This window comes from Pipistrellus hanaki (assembly GCF_964339955.1).
Source record: "Pipistrellus hanaki genome assembly, chromosome: 5".
Classification (NCBI taxonomy): Eukaryota; Metazoa; Chordata; class Mammalia; order Chiroptera; family Vespertilionidae; genus Pipistrellus; species Pipistrellus hanaki.
The window spans coordinates 44,829,624-44,844,610 of NC_140507.1; the positions used below are offsets into that span (position 1 = coordinate 44,829,624).

General features: G+C 36.1%; 1 protein-coding gene across 1 annotated transcript in view; it reads right to left on the reverse strand.

Annotated features, from left to right (window-relative positions):
- Nucleotides 1-3,540: 3,540 nt before the first annotated feature.
- MGAT4D (MGAT4 family member D) overlaps nucleotides 3,541-14,987 on the reverse strand; it is a gene marked incomplete at its 3' end in the record, with an annotated part of 28,001 nt that continues 16,554 nt past the window's right edge. The window contains 8 exon segments of the mRNA XM_084883249.1: nucleotides 3,541-3,569; nucleotides 3,572-3,611; nucleotides 5,088-5,195; nucleotides 7,366-7,496; nucleotides 9,120-9,234; nucleotides 11,684-11,759; nucleotides 12,087-12,200; nucleotides 13,750-13,796. Of these exon segments, the coding sequence (XP_084739375.1) occupies nucleotides 3,541-3,569; nucleotides 3,572-3,611; nucleotides 5,088-5,195; nucleotides 7,366-7,496; nucleotides 9,120-9,234; nucleotides 11,684-11,759; nucleotides 12,087-12,200; nucleotides 13,750-13,796 (660 nt within the window).

Consider the following 14,987-nt stretch of genomic DNA (forward strand, 5'->3'; position numbering starts at 1 on the left):
AATATTGAATGTAAACTATGATTTAAAAAGTTATAAAACTATAACATCTAGAAATATTAATTTAAGAGGATGAAATTATTTTCATGACAAATACTTGATTATATTCTTTCGTTTTTCTATCCTTTTGACACCTATTAAATAGAGAAGATTACATTGGCAGAAGATATAACTCTTGAGATATATGAGACAATGTCAGTTTTAATATTGCCCTGGTGTTAAAATAATTCAAAGTAGATTTCCACCACTGGGAAATCTGTATTGTTGGATTGTTATTACAGCCAACAAACTGCTCTAGATAAGGTACAAATATTTTAAACCTCCATTTTATTTTATTTTTACAATTTAAAGTATCAATAAAGAAAATATTTAGGGAAACAACAAGAAAATACAATAATCTTTTAACAGAAATATAGGAAAGAAAACTAGAGAATAAATGTAAAATCAGGAATGGAGAAATAATGCTGTGAATATAAGATAAGTATTATATTTCCATAAAACTAGTTTTGGATTTTTTTTGTTCACCAAAGAGGGGGATAAAACTCACAATGAACCAAAGGAACCCTGACAATTCTCTGGCAAAGAATTTCTGTTTTCTAATTCCAAATTCTGAGAGAAAATTGTCACATGTGACTTTATATAAGAGAGACATAAAACTTTAACAGTTTTAAAGAAAATGCAAACATTCCATATGTCATTGGTTAATACATGTCAAGGGCATAAACTTATGGCTCCCTCCATCACCTCCAACTATGCTTAGATTTAGCAAAAATAACAAAACAAATGTATCGCACGCGTGTGCGCACACACACACACATACACACACACACAAAGTCAATACTTAACTGAAATTCAAAGTAACTGTAAGTTCTTTACAGTATATCTCCAACAGATGGAAATACTTTGCCTTATGCCCAGAGCAATGCAGTAAAAGGCAAATTACTTGTCATATGGGAGGAAGCAAAAGCAAATTATACTAATTCAACTGCTTCCACTGCAGTAAAAGGAAAATGACTTCTCATGTAGGAGGAAGCTTATCAAATTATATAAGTTCCACTGCTTTCAGAAAGTATTGGTACTAAAATATTTTAGTTGTTTCTAAAAGAAATTTTTGGAAGTTTATTATAGATGTAGAAAATAAAATAATAACGAACCTTTAAATTGAAAATGGGCAAGATTTTTACATTTCAGAAACTAAAAAAAAATTATCACTAAGATAAAGTTTGTTTCAATAAATTATTTTTGAACTACAAAGTAGATAAACTATTTTTTTCTGCTAATTAAACTATAGCTTACATTTAAAAGGGGTTTTTTTTGAGACATGTAATATATAATTTAACTGGCTAGGGAAAAACTTACATAAAGTTGTATTTAAAAAAAGAAGACTGAATTATGGAATGAATATTAAGGAAAACATAAGAAAAATGTTGGTCCTAAATAAAGAAAAGAGGAAGATAATCTCTATGGGCCAATAAGTAAATCTTATTTTACTTAATAAAATTGAATTTTTTTAAAAGCTGTCCTGGCCAGGTGGCTCAGTTAGTTGAAGCACTGTCCCATGTACCAAAGGGTTTCAGGTTTGATTTCTGGTCAGGGCACATACCTAGGTTGTGGGTTTGGATCTCCCCACCCTGGTTGGAGCATGTATGGGGAGCCAACTGATCAATGTTTCTCTCTCACACCAATGTTTATCTCTCTCTACCTCTTCTTCTTCTCTCTCTCTCTCTCTCTCTCTCTCTCTCTCTCTCTCTCTCTCAAATCAATGAGCATATCTTCAGGTGAGGATTAGAAAAAGAAAAGTTTAAAACTGAAATGAAATATCCAAACTCTTGATTCAAGATGGTGGATGGCTAGACCTCAATGAAATGACAGTAAATGCATTAAAAAGGTGAAACTCCAAAGGGTCAAGGATGCAGGGGGACTCTTACCCTAGGAGACCTTTCATCAAACTGATGAGAGAGATAAACATAATGGGAGAGAACGGACTGGCAAGGAGGGGGATGAGGAATCTGTGCCTAGACACATGGTTGGGAGCTACAGTGGAGATGGCAGATTTGGTAAAAGATGGGAGCTAAACTGGGTAAACCGTGAGAATAAAATGAGAGTCTGTGTCAGAAGCATTGACTACCCAAACCTAAGCAGCCAGGACTTTATGGCTCAGGCAATGCACACACACCCAGGCTTCTCTAACCAAAGTGGAATGAGCCATCTGATAAAACCAAAGCAGGCACCTGTGCCCAGAACCAAGCACCCTGCATCCTGGCACACTGGTGCTCCTTCTCTCAAACCACTAGGCAAACATACACACATACACACACACACACACACACACACACACACACACACACACACACACAAATAGCAACCTAGCCACTTAAGCACACTAGTACAGTTTGCAAACTAACAAATTCTACCTATATGCCAAAACTTCCTAGGAAGCCTCCTTCATTCTTACATTTTTATAAATAAATATGAGGATAAGTGTAGTGTGGGGAACAGGGAAGAAAAGAAAATTTACCCATAGTGCCACCACTCAAAATTCACCAATATTAACATCTACAATAATAAAAGTGTAATATGCTAATTAGATAGGACAGTCGAAAGACCTTCTGGACATCATTCCAGTCGTCCTTCCTGACGAAGCCATGGTGGTGGGGGCTGAGGCAGAAGTGGTTAGGGGCGATCAGGCAAGCAGGCAGAGGGGTTAGGGGTAATATGGCAGGCAGGCAGGCAGGCAGGCGAGCAGTTAGGAACCAGCAGTCCCGGATTGTGAGAAGGAGCAATCTTGGCTGAGGGACACCCCCCCCCCATGCATGAATTTTGTGCACTGGGCCTCTAGTTTTCTATAAGCTCATTAAAATTCAACAGACAACCATGAATCACTAAATATTTGAGAAAGCATGTGAGAGAGAAAGATAAAAATAAACAAGCAAATCCTCTTAAGAAAATGAAAGGGCAAGCCATAGCATAATGTGTCAGAGATTCATCCATATTGTTGTATCTATTGATACAAATAAGGCCTTAAACTCAGATCTGTTGTCTCCAAATTCACTGTACATCTACGGTACATGATAAAAAAGGGAAAGGAAATACTGATTGATTCTTCTAAAATAGAATATTATGGGGTGTATCAGAAAATTATATGCACAGCCTGGCCACATGTGGTTTGGATTCCTGGTCAGGGCCCATGCCCCAGTTGCAGGCTCTATCCCCAGTGGGGGGAGGGTAGCATGGAGGAGGCAGTTGATGGATGATTCTCTCTCATTACTGATTTCTCTCTCTCTCTCTCTCTCTCTCTCTCTCTCTCTCTCTCTCTCTCTCTCCCTCTCCCTTCCTCTCTGAAATAAATTTTAAAACATTATTTAAAAAGTTATATGTATAAAACTCTAATATACAGAATATAAAATATGATTAACACCTGATAATATTCTATATAGTTATACAGTATATCATTTCTACACTTACCAGTTTATAATTGAAGATTTAACTTTTTAAAAATATGACATAGTTGCTTATCCACTATGAAGAAGGTTGGAAAATAGTCTAATCCTTGTTATGCCATTTTTTCCCAAAGAATTCTGATCATTATAAAAGGTGTTAGAATTATGTAACTCCTAATAGTAGATATCCTGTTAGAAATTAAAAAATAATTTAAATATAATCACTTTGACATAGGATTAAGATATTACATGTTCTTATTTATTTTATGTGGTATGGAATACAAAAAAAGGAAAAAAAAACTAAGATTATAACATCAAAAAATTAGTGATTAGATTTACATACTACTGAATCTGTTGTGAATTTACAAAGGTAAGATTAAATATCTTACTCGGCAAGAAAAATCCTATAAAGTAAAGAGCTAATATGCTATTAGACTGAACAGCAAAACAGCCATCTTGATGACCTTCCGGATGAAGCCAGGGCTGCTGAGCCCCTTACATTGGGCCTCTAGTATATATATATATATATATATATATATATATATATATATATATATATATATATATACTAGAGAAATGGGAGAAAAATATCCCATTATAATAGCACCAACAAATAGAATGGCATAGGCTAACTTCTTTCTGCATCATCTATGGCTATGTTTCATGTATTTTGATGGTATTACTTTTTACATAAAGATTCCTAACAGAAAAATTTTCATTATCCCTGACACTTGTCTTGTTTAACCAACACTTTGTATCTTGAATTCCACCTTCCCTGATAGCTAATAACTAATATTTACTGAGTTTACACTGTGATGGCTAAAGCATAATAAAGATATTTAACCATATAATAAACACACAATGAAAGAGAAGGTGGAAAGAAGGTCATAAATAATTGATGAAATGATGGGAGGATACAGATGTGCCTTTCTCTCAATTCAACTAAGGATTAAAGCAACCATTCGCTTTGCTGTGTGCAGACGTGTCGATAGTATTTCAAATACAAAAGAAATCTGAAGGATTATCTCATTTAAACTCCTTGTTTATAGGTGAAGAGAGCTCACAGGAGCGGTAGGCCTTGCCCAAAACCGAATATAGACACCATAACTAAAAATGCAGTGTTTTGACTCTGAAGTCTTTGCTTCTTCCACCCCACCAAGATGCTGAAGTCAATTACAAATTGTTTCCAAAAAGAAGGAAAATTTACAAATGACTAAAAAACAAACTGCTGAATTTTTGCTTATCTGGTAAATAGTGGCCTGACATAAGAATGAAAATACATTTGAATTTAATAGCAGGAGCATTTTATTTTGAAATATTCTTATATAATTTTTTAATATTATTTCATTTAAAATAACAAAATAATTAACTTTATGATTTTCAAAACACTGTTTTAGTCTTACTCTTTAAATTGCACAGCTGGAAACAGTGAGGCAAAGTGTACATAGGCTGAATTTTCCAACCATGATAGATAACTTGGGTCTTGAAAAGATGATTGGTCTTCACAATATACAGTCTGGCATAAGATGAGTTGTAGCTAAATAACCATATTTCACAGTCTCACTCATGTCTGATCACTTTTTTTCTAAATAATAGCTTATAAGTTCATGAAACATTATTTCTTTTTCAATTACCATTTCAAAATCTTACTTTTAAATATTGTTTAGTTCCACGAAGTGATGACTGTATGCCCACATGCTGGAAAAGGGAAGGTCTATATTGAATACGAATTTGCTTATTTCGTTCTACACATTTCTCCTGGGGAAAAAGAGAAACAATAATCTTTGCTTAAAACTCACATACTCTTTTTAAAAATATGTTTTTATTGATTTCAGAGAGAGGAAGGGAGAGGGAGAGAGAGATACATCAATGATGAGAATCCTTGATCAGCTGCCTCCTGCACACCCCCTACTGGGGATCCAGCCCACAACCCGAGCCTGCGCCCTAAACGGAATGGAACCATGACCTCCTGGTTCATAGGTTGATACTCAACCAATGACCCACACCATCCGGGCCTCAAATACTTCTTTTTATTGCATTTACTGATAGAAATATCTTTATTATGCTTTAGCCATCAGCCTATATTAAATTTTTAAAATTTTAACAAAACATTTAATTCTTAGCTTTTTCTTCACAGGAATGACAGAACAAAAGAGTTGAAATACAAAAGGGCTTTAATTAAAGCAAGTATTTTCATGAACTCTATCTTAGAGAGCCAAGCTATTGTACCAAGTACAATCTCCCTCCCCACCCACTCCCGCCCTATCTGCATGACTTCCAGTGGATACCTAAAACCACAAATAGTACTAAACCCTATATATACTATGTTTATTCTTATACATGCATACCTCTGATAAAGTTTAATTTCTAAATTAGGCACAGTAGAGATTAACAATAATAACTAATAAAATAGAACAATTATAAAAACTTACTGGAATAAAAGTTATGTGAATGTAGCATTATTAAGTAAAATAAGGATTAACTGAACACGATACTATGAAAGTGGATCTGATAACTGAGCTGACTCCTAAGTGACTAATGGGAAGAAGCATATACAAGGTGAAGATGCTGGGCGAAGCGCTGGTGCCGTCCTGGGCGGGACGAATCTGGACAGCGCAAGGTTTCATCACACTACTCAGAACGGTGTGCAATTTAAAACGTATGAATTGGTTATTTTTGGAATTTTCCGTTTAATATTTTTAGACTGTGATTGACCTTGGATAACTAAAACCGTGAGAATTAAAACCACAAATATAGGAGAGATACTGTATAATTTTCCTCTCCCTTTCTCTTTATTCAAAACATAAATGAAGTTTTTGGTGTTTTCCTACCTTCCTATTTCCCTCAGACTACATTATTCTTTCTCTTCCCATATTCATTAATTCCTACACTAAATTGTACCATCTCGGTTTTGTTTGTTTTTTTAAAAAGTAGAAAGTGTAGGATTAAAACGAAGCCAATATTATAGTTAATGAAAAGAGATTTGGATAATCTCCTTAAAAATAAAAATAAGATGACCGTGCCATCACTCCTATTAAAAACAAACATTTGAAATTATTCTGATTGCTTCCTGAAAATTATTTTGTATACTGTATTTATAGAAAATTCATTAAAATACATCTCCAATCTAGATACATAGTAATTTTTACTATTGCAGGCTTACTGAAATGCTTTTCTACTCAGTACGAACATGCAGTTTGATCTCTCCTTCCAGTTCTGTTATCTTTTGCTTCATGTATTTTGAGGCTCTTTCATAAGATGCATACACTTTTAGGATTGCTGTATCATCTTAACTCTTTTATCAATATATATAGTATCTTTCTTGATCCCTGGGCAATTTTTCTTTTGCTTTGAAATCTACTTTGATATTAATATAGCTACTACAGATTTCCTTTTACTAGTGTCTGCATAGAACATCTTTTTCATCTTTTTAAAAAATATATATTTATTGATTTCAGAGAGCAAAGGAGAAGGGAGAGAGAGAGAGAGAAACATCAATGATGAGAAAGAATCATTGATCAGCTGAGCCTCCTGCACGCCCTCTACTGGGAATCAAGCCTGCTTGAAGGGAATTAAACCCAGGACCCTTAAGTCCGCAGGCTGATGCTCTATCCACTGAGCCAAACTGGCTAGGGCTCTTTTTTCATCTTTTACTTTTAACCTATCTATAGCATATCTAAATTGAGTACAGACAGCAATTAATTGGATAGGATTTAATTCTGATAAACTGTCTCTTAGTTGGTATTTGGAGTTTATATTTGGAGTAAATACTGACATGTTTGGATTTAGACTTACCATTTTATTGCCTTTTTTCTGTTTCTTCACTTTTTGTGTTCCTTTGGTTTGGCAAACAAATTTTAGGTAAATGTATTAGACAGATAGTATTCTTCTAAAATATTTGGTATTTACAAAGTAAAAACATACTCACAAAAGTTTCTCCTGGGTTACACATCTTCACCTTAAAAATGTCCTCCAACAGCCAGTCTATGGGTCTATCTTTGTGGAACATTAAAAAAAATTGTATGAAGTCAGTTAAGTCCTCAGATTTAAACAGCTTTCCTATGAAGAAAAAATAACCAAAGCAAGTGATCTACTGATGGAAATAGTTGATTTAATATTTATGTTTTCCTTGTCTTTGTTAGTATATTGTAAAATCCTATTTAGCAAGCACATATTTTTAGTAAATATCAGCTAAAGAACTGTTATGACTTTAAAAAGACTTTGTAAAGTTAGTCTTAAAGAAGACTTCAGCATCACATACATGCTATGATGATATTTCTTTTTCTTTTATGAAAGAAATATTCATAAAAGAAAAAGAAATATCATCCTTGTTCAATGTTCCCTTGTGGTGATCAGAAAGTGAATATTTTCTGTCTTTCTCATAACTGACTTTGCTGAGAAAGATAAAAAGAATTTAAAATCTTCAGAATAATATGTCAACAAAATTGTTTTCTCTGCAAATATTTTCTCTGCGAAAAAAATTTCTCTGCAAAAAAAAAAAATTTTTTTTGCTGGGAAAAATCAAATGTTATCAAGCATATGGGGAAGCAGGCGCTCACCTCACTGCTTATGGGCATATACACTGTTCAGCCAATGTGTGAGGCAACCTGGCGGTACTTAGAGACCCAGCTAATTTGCCCTCAGTGATACCACTCCAGGAGGCATATATGTCACTTCATTTCTTTGTGGTGCAGAGTTGCAGACCATCAAGGTCCACCACTCTGGGAATGGATGAGCCAAATGGAGTGTTAGGTAGCACTTACCCAGCAGTAAGAAGCAATGAACTAAACAAACATAAAACAACATGCTGAGTTTTAACATCTAGTTTTGAGGACAAAAAATATAAGTAACAGGGAGAGGTTCATCACTTCGCCACTTATGTCAATTTTAAACAGGTACAAACATGATCACATCAAATATTTTACATGGGTATATGTATGCCTATATTATATTTTGCACATATTAGAGTGAAAACCTATTGGAGGGGTGAGAGGAAGTGGGAATATTAATTGGGCATAAAACAAAAGAATAAAATAAGAGAGGGCCCCTGCCTGAGCAATGAAAACACACACCACAAAGAGAGCGTGGTACTTCAACCTGCTGCTGTCAGAGCCAAATAAAAAAAAAAGGAAGGGGAAAAAAGAAAGAAAAAGGAAAAGTCCACAGAAAATTGTTAAATTAAAAAATCTCATCATGTGCACAATTTTGGGAACTTTTCTTGGTGAATAGAACTCATATACTTCTTTTTTTATATATGTCACTTTTGGAATAAAGGAATTATAGGAACTTCACAGTACAATAGTCCTAAGTTAAAGTTTTTTTCTCTGCAACTGTTTTTTGCATGTCTTTTTCTATGTAAAATCATCTTAGTCACTGAGCTAACCTGAGTGCCAGACTCACAGCAAGCATTTAACAAGAGGTAATATCTTAACATTTTTGACATAGGCATATATGTCAATCAGCTTATTTATATTTCCCATCCAGAAAAAAAAAAATTGGTTTAAAAATACATTTTCTGAAGTTTAGATCCTTGAATGTGATTTTACTAGTGAAGTAATTGTATTTTTGTAGAAATCATGCTATTCCTTTTCATTTTGTAACAAACTTTTTGATAAGTTCTTAAGAACTCTCAAGGTTATCATGCTAAAAAGCTGGACCCCACAAAATTGACCCATTGCTTACCTATGAATCCAAGAACTGAAAACTCAATATAAAACCAATTATTTGAAGTGATACTATGTACAAAATCTGTGATTTTTGTAAAGTACATCTTTTTAGCTATGATGTCATCTTCTAGCTGGGAGGAAAAAAAACAAAAAGGCATTAGTATCTTTGGTGCTTCCAATGAATAATTTATATTAGCTTGAAAATTGAAAATTCTTTCAATAGACGACACTGAAAAATGTTTTTATGAGGTAATAATTTTATTTATAGTTCAGTTCACTGAGAATATTTACTGTTAGTCAATTTTCATTTTCTGATTCTAAAACCAGAGATTATCTCTTTCTTTCCTGAATGCTGACATGTAACATTCATTCACTCTAAATTTTCTTTGGAGGATTGACAGTAAACCTCAAAATAGTTCTCAATGGGAGGATAGAAACTAGATTTTTCTTTTTAAATTTAATATATTTTTATTGATTTCAGAGAGGAAGAGATAGAGAGATAGAAATATCAATGATGAGAATCCTTGATCACTGCCTTCTGCACACCTCCTACTGAAGATTTAGCCAAAACCTGGGCATGTATCCTGACTGAAATCAAAACATAGCTTCCTAGTTCATAAGTCGACACTCAACCACCAAGTCATACCAACCAGGCTTTTTTTTAAATTTAATACATATTATGCATAATCTCCAGACTCAGGGGGCCTCCTAAATGACTTAGCAGAAGAACGTGGAAGTCCTCAGGCACATTACCAGAGCACAAAACAGAGCTGTGTTGTTTCTAAGGGTACACTGGCTGGATGTCATGTTTCAATTCCATTGTTGCTAACTAGGAATCAAGTATTTTATTTTCTTCCAATAAAAGAGAAGACCTTTCTTCAGGCCTTTTTCTAACTCTGTTCCTGAATGACATTCTTCAAACTCTTGTCACAACTGCACAGTGTCTCATGTAGTGAGGATACACTTACTGGTGGGAAACATAACATTACTATTTAACAATATGCAGGAACTCAGGGGGTACAAACTATAAGTAATTGGTTTACTTCATTAATACAGCATAGGCACTATATAACTATCCTATATAATAAAAGCCTAATATGCTAAGTGTCTGACCGTTTGACCATTCTATCACTGACCAGTGCACTGACCACCAGGGGGCAGACACTCCAACCAGTAGGTTAGCTTGCTGGTGAGGTCTGGCCAATAGGGACTGGGCTAGACAGGCAGGACATGCCCTGGAGCCCTCCATGGTCCTTCCCCAGCCTGGATCGTGCACCAGTGGGGTCTCTTGGCCTGCTCTGCATCCTCTCACAATCCAGGACCCCTCGGGGGATGTCAGAGAGCAGTTTGTGCCTGATCCCCTCAGGCCAGGCCAAGGAACCCCACCTGTGCATGAATTCATACACCGGGCCTCTAGTTCTATATAACAAAGAGGGAATATGCAAATTGACTGTCACTCTGCCACAAAGATGGCGGTGCCCACAGTGAAGGTAGGGGTTTCTGAAATACAAGATGGCTGCACCCACAGCGGAGGCTGAGTTCCTGTAAAGAGCCTTGACAAGCAATCAGCAGGGACCTGAGGCTGCTCCCCACCCCCACTCCCATAGGGCTTGACTGGGAACCTCAGGCTGTCCCACCCAACTGGCAGGGCTTGATGGGGGACCATAGGCCGCACCCCTGGCCCAGCGGGGCTTGACAGGGGACCTGAAGCTGCACGCCCCTCCCGGCACCAGGCTGGGGAACCTGAGGCTGCATCCCCCGCCCAATGGAGTTTGATGGGGGTCCTTAAGGCACGCCCTCACCCCAACCCAAGCCAGTGGACCTCAGGCTGTTTCTCCACCCCCCCCCCCCGCTCCACCCACCAGGGGACTTGAGGTTGCATCCCTCCCCCCCCCAACTGACAGGGCTTGACAAGGGTGGGACCAGCCAAGTCTGGATATAGCCCAATGGTGGGGGCCTGGCTGGGTCTGGGTCTTGTGCAATTTTGAGGTGCACATGTAGGAGCAAGGACTTGACTCTGGCTCCCATGGTGTGCCCCAGACTCTGACAGGAGGAAGGTTTTTACATACATTTTACTAATTTTCTTTAATCTCTGACACTTCTATTATAGAGAAAGGGAAATAGCAATATTAAAATATTTCCCCTAATTAATCCCCTTTTAATTAATCCCAGTGCATGAATTTTATGCACTGGGCCACTAGTATTATCCATAAAATCTGAAGCTATGTAGGATAACAAGGATAAGCATATACACAGTCCAACTTATAACAAGTACTCAAATTATGTTTATTTAAAACAGTAAACTTGTAGGCAGACAAATGTAGGCAGTACAATTTCTTTCTTTTTTTTTTTTCTAGATAAATTATTTTCATTTTGCTTCCGGTAACCATATTTTCTTCTGTTAATAGTGACCCCAGAAAGAAGACTAATATATAATCAATTTTTAAGCTTCCTTGTGGTGTTTTAATATAGTGAGTATTTTCTATTTTATTATTATTAAGGAAGGTGGAGGAATACAATGAAGTAGGAAGGAATCAAGAAAGAGAGAACATCCACTTTACATTTATATCAAGATCATACCTGTAGATAATACATGGCCTTGGGTTGGGCATACAGCATCAAAAAACAAAAATCCAAAACTTGTTTCATTCGCCAACTAAAGATAAGTAATAAAATCTGTTAATATTTGTCATTATTTAATTTTGCTTATGGCACACTTTGGAGATTAAAAACATAAAACAACTGTCTCTCTGTGTGGGTCAGGGGGTCAGCCCTGATTTGTAGCTTTTGCCCATTTCTGTGGTGTAAATGCTCCTGATTTCATGTTACCAACTTTTGTCACTGAATACATGAATTGATCCACCTAACTCTTGCAAGTCAATAGGAACTGGCTGCGTTTGAAATAGGATCTATTAGATGCTGATTCCAACATTTCATCAAATGAAGTTGGTTACTTAAGGCTACAGTTTTCAAAATGTCATACCTCTTTCGTTTTTGTAAATCCTCAGTTGATTGCACGGCATGTAACATGTCTGGATAAAAAAAGGCAGGTATTGAAATGACCTCTAAGGATCCAGATTTCACTTGCCTTTTGAATCTATCAATAGAAGTAAATGGAGGTTTGTAATTGAATATTTGATATATCAAAATAACAAATACTTAAGAGGAATTTTCTTATACATGTCCACATGATATTTTTATTAGAATTATTTCACATGTTGATGCATGATACTAATATCATAAAACTAATACTCCCTAGCCAAAGTATTTATTTTATAAATCAGAGAGAGACATATCAAAAAATTAAAATGCATGTTCCAGGATGTATTTATCTTTCCAAAAATCTACATGCTCCCCTTTTGGCCTTTCTGCCTCCCAGGCAATTCTATTTGCCAGGCATTCCCTTCCTTCTTTTGTCTGCTTGAAGAGTATCTACTTACACGCTTAGACTTAGCCCAATTGTTACGTTCTCAAGAAAGTGGTTCTTCATATTTTCAGATAATGTGAAATGCTCTCTACTCTATATGTTTTCATATTGCCCTCCCTAGACACCACAATAATAGTAGCCTCTTGTGATTTGGTTTTTTCCAGTTTCATCACCCACTGGAACATAGAGATTTGGAAGGCTGGGTCCATTCTACAACATCATGCTTGATAGTTTCATATTGGTTCATCAGTGTTTTCATCTCCTGGGCTGCATACAGCAGGAGACTGTAAGCAGGAGCAGTGAAAGTAGCTTCATACAGTAAAAAACACAAGAATGTTTTTTAAAGATAAGCCAGTAGGCTTCTCACAGAGACAATGGATTTCATGGAGAATAGATTTTATAACAATAATAACATGAAAAATATGGAATTTAATAGGTAGATAACCTACATAATGGAGAAAAATTATAAGCTATACTTCATCACAGTTGAGATAGAACTATAGAGCACAGAGATACACATTAAAACAAATACGATCCTAATATATAAAAAGCCAAGTGCTGTCACGACCAAAACAACCAGACAGACGACCAAACAGCAGGCTGCATGGGGCAACAAGGCTGGCAGGGTGGTTAGTGAGGGACAACCAAACAACTGAACAGCAGGCTGTGTGCGGTGACCAGGATGGCAGAGGGTTTAGTGAGGGACGACCAAATGAATGAACAGCAGGCTCCATGGAGCAGTTGGAAGTGACCAAGCCAATTGGGGGGGGGGGCAGCTGGGGGTGACCAGGTGGCAGGGGGGCAGTTGGGGTGACCAGGCTGGCAGGGAGAGGCAGTTAGGGGTGACCAGGATGGCAGAAGGGGGCAGTTGGGGGTGATCAGGCTGGCAGGAGGGAGGGCAGTAAGGGGTGACCAGGCCAGTGGGGGGGGGGGGCACTTGGGGGCAACCAGGCTGGCAGACAGGTGAGCAGTTAGGAGACAGCAGTCCCCGATTGTGAGAAGGATGTCCCCAGGATCAGGCCTTAACCTGCAGTTGGACATTCCCCGAGGGGTCCCAGATTGAAGAGGGTGCAGGCTGGGCTGAGGGGGACTCCCCCCACCCCCCCATGCATGAATTTCATGCACCGGGTCTCTAGTCACTGGTAAAATGATTGGACAGAATAAACAGGATAGCAAAATGAAAGAACAGCCAGTTAAAAATGTATCCAACAATACTTACGTTTTTCTAATCATGTCAACAACAGATTTTGAATACTCTTTATTACTCTAAAAATGAGAAAAATATTTTAATGAAACTAAGCATGCCCCATACTTCTATTAATACATGTTTGCTACATATAAACCTAGTTTATGTGTGGAATGCCATTGTTTCCTAATCATGTCTAGTGTTTTCACTTTCTCTAAAAGAATTTAAAGTATCCATGAGACTAAAAGATCTGACTTGAATATGAAAATGTCGTTCTCCTTTTGTCACAATATGAAATATCACTACATGTCATTTACACTTAAAAATTTGTGGTATACAAAAGGTATGCATCTAAGCCAGTTTTGCCCTAAATGTCAGATGGCTTATTCCAAAGAATTTATCTTTTTTGAAAATATCTTCATTTTATAAGTATTATATGACAATAAGCTTACTTTGAAATTATTTCACTTTTTTCCAGACAGTATTACTCAGCTAAACTCTCAAATTTTATTCTATTGACAAAATTTGTGCACCTACTCTTTATTGAGTATTGTGCTTAGATTAGATGACAGACTCATTTGTAAATAGTTTTTAGTGGTTTATTCCCTCAAATTATTTTTTTTACATAATAAATGGCATTTACAAGATGTAGCCACAGTTTCTACAAGCAGTCTCAATATAAAATTCTGAAAATATTCTGAAAAATAACCATTCCATTGTCAAATCCGAGTTCTCTAAAAGGCAATTCTGAATGTATGTAGTTAGGTTGTTTGTTAAAAATACATGTCATGATGCAAATAACTCTATTATAGTACTTAAGGTTCTTAAGACAGCCATAAATTGCACCTCTAGTTATTGTTACACACTGAAACATATTCTACTTTAAATATAGTGCTAAAGTTGTAATTCTTAAGCATTACATATTCCATTTAAAATTTGTCCCCTGTATTTTATTGGTCAATATGTTTTAGGCAGATGTACATTGTGTCAGCAGTAAATGAACAAAGGTGTAATATGTAATACCAAAAAGGTGACAAAACACTTCAGAGATTAAGTATATGCTTTATAATATTAAGAAGTTAAATTTGGAGAAAAAGATTATTTAATCTTTTATTTATATTTTCCCAATAGTTCTTCTGTTGTTTGTTTTATTTAGAGTTTTTCTGCCTTCAAAGACACATTTATTATAGAAAATGCAAATAATAGAGAAAAGTATTAATAAAGGACAACAACTCCCAACATCCAGAGATAACCATTATTATATTTTATAC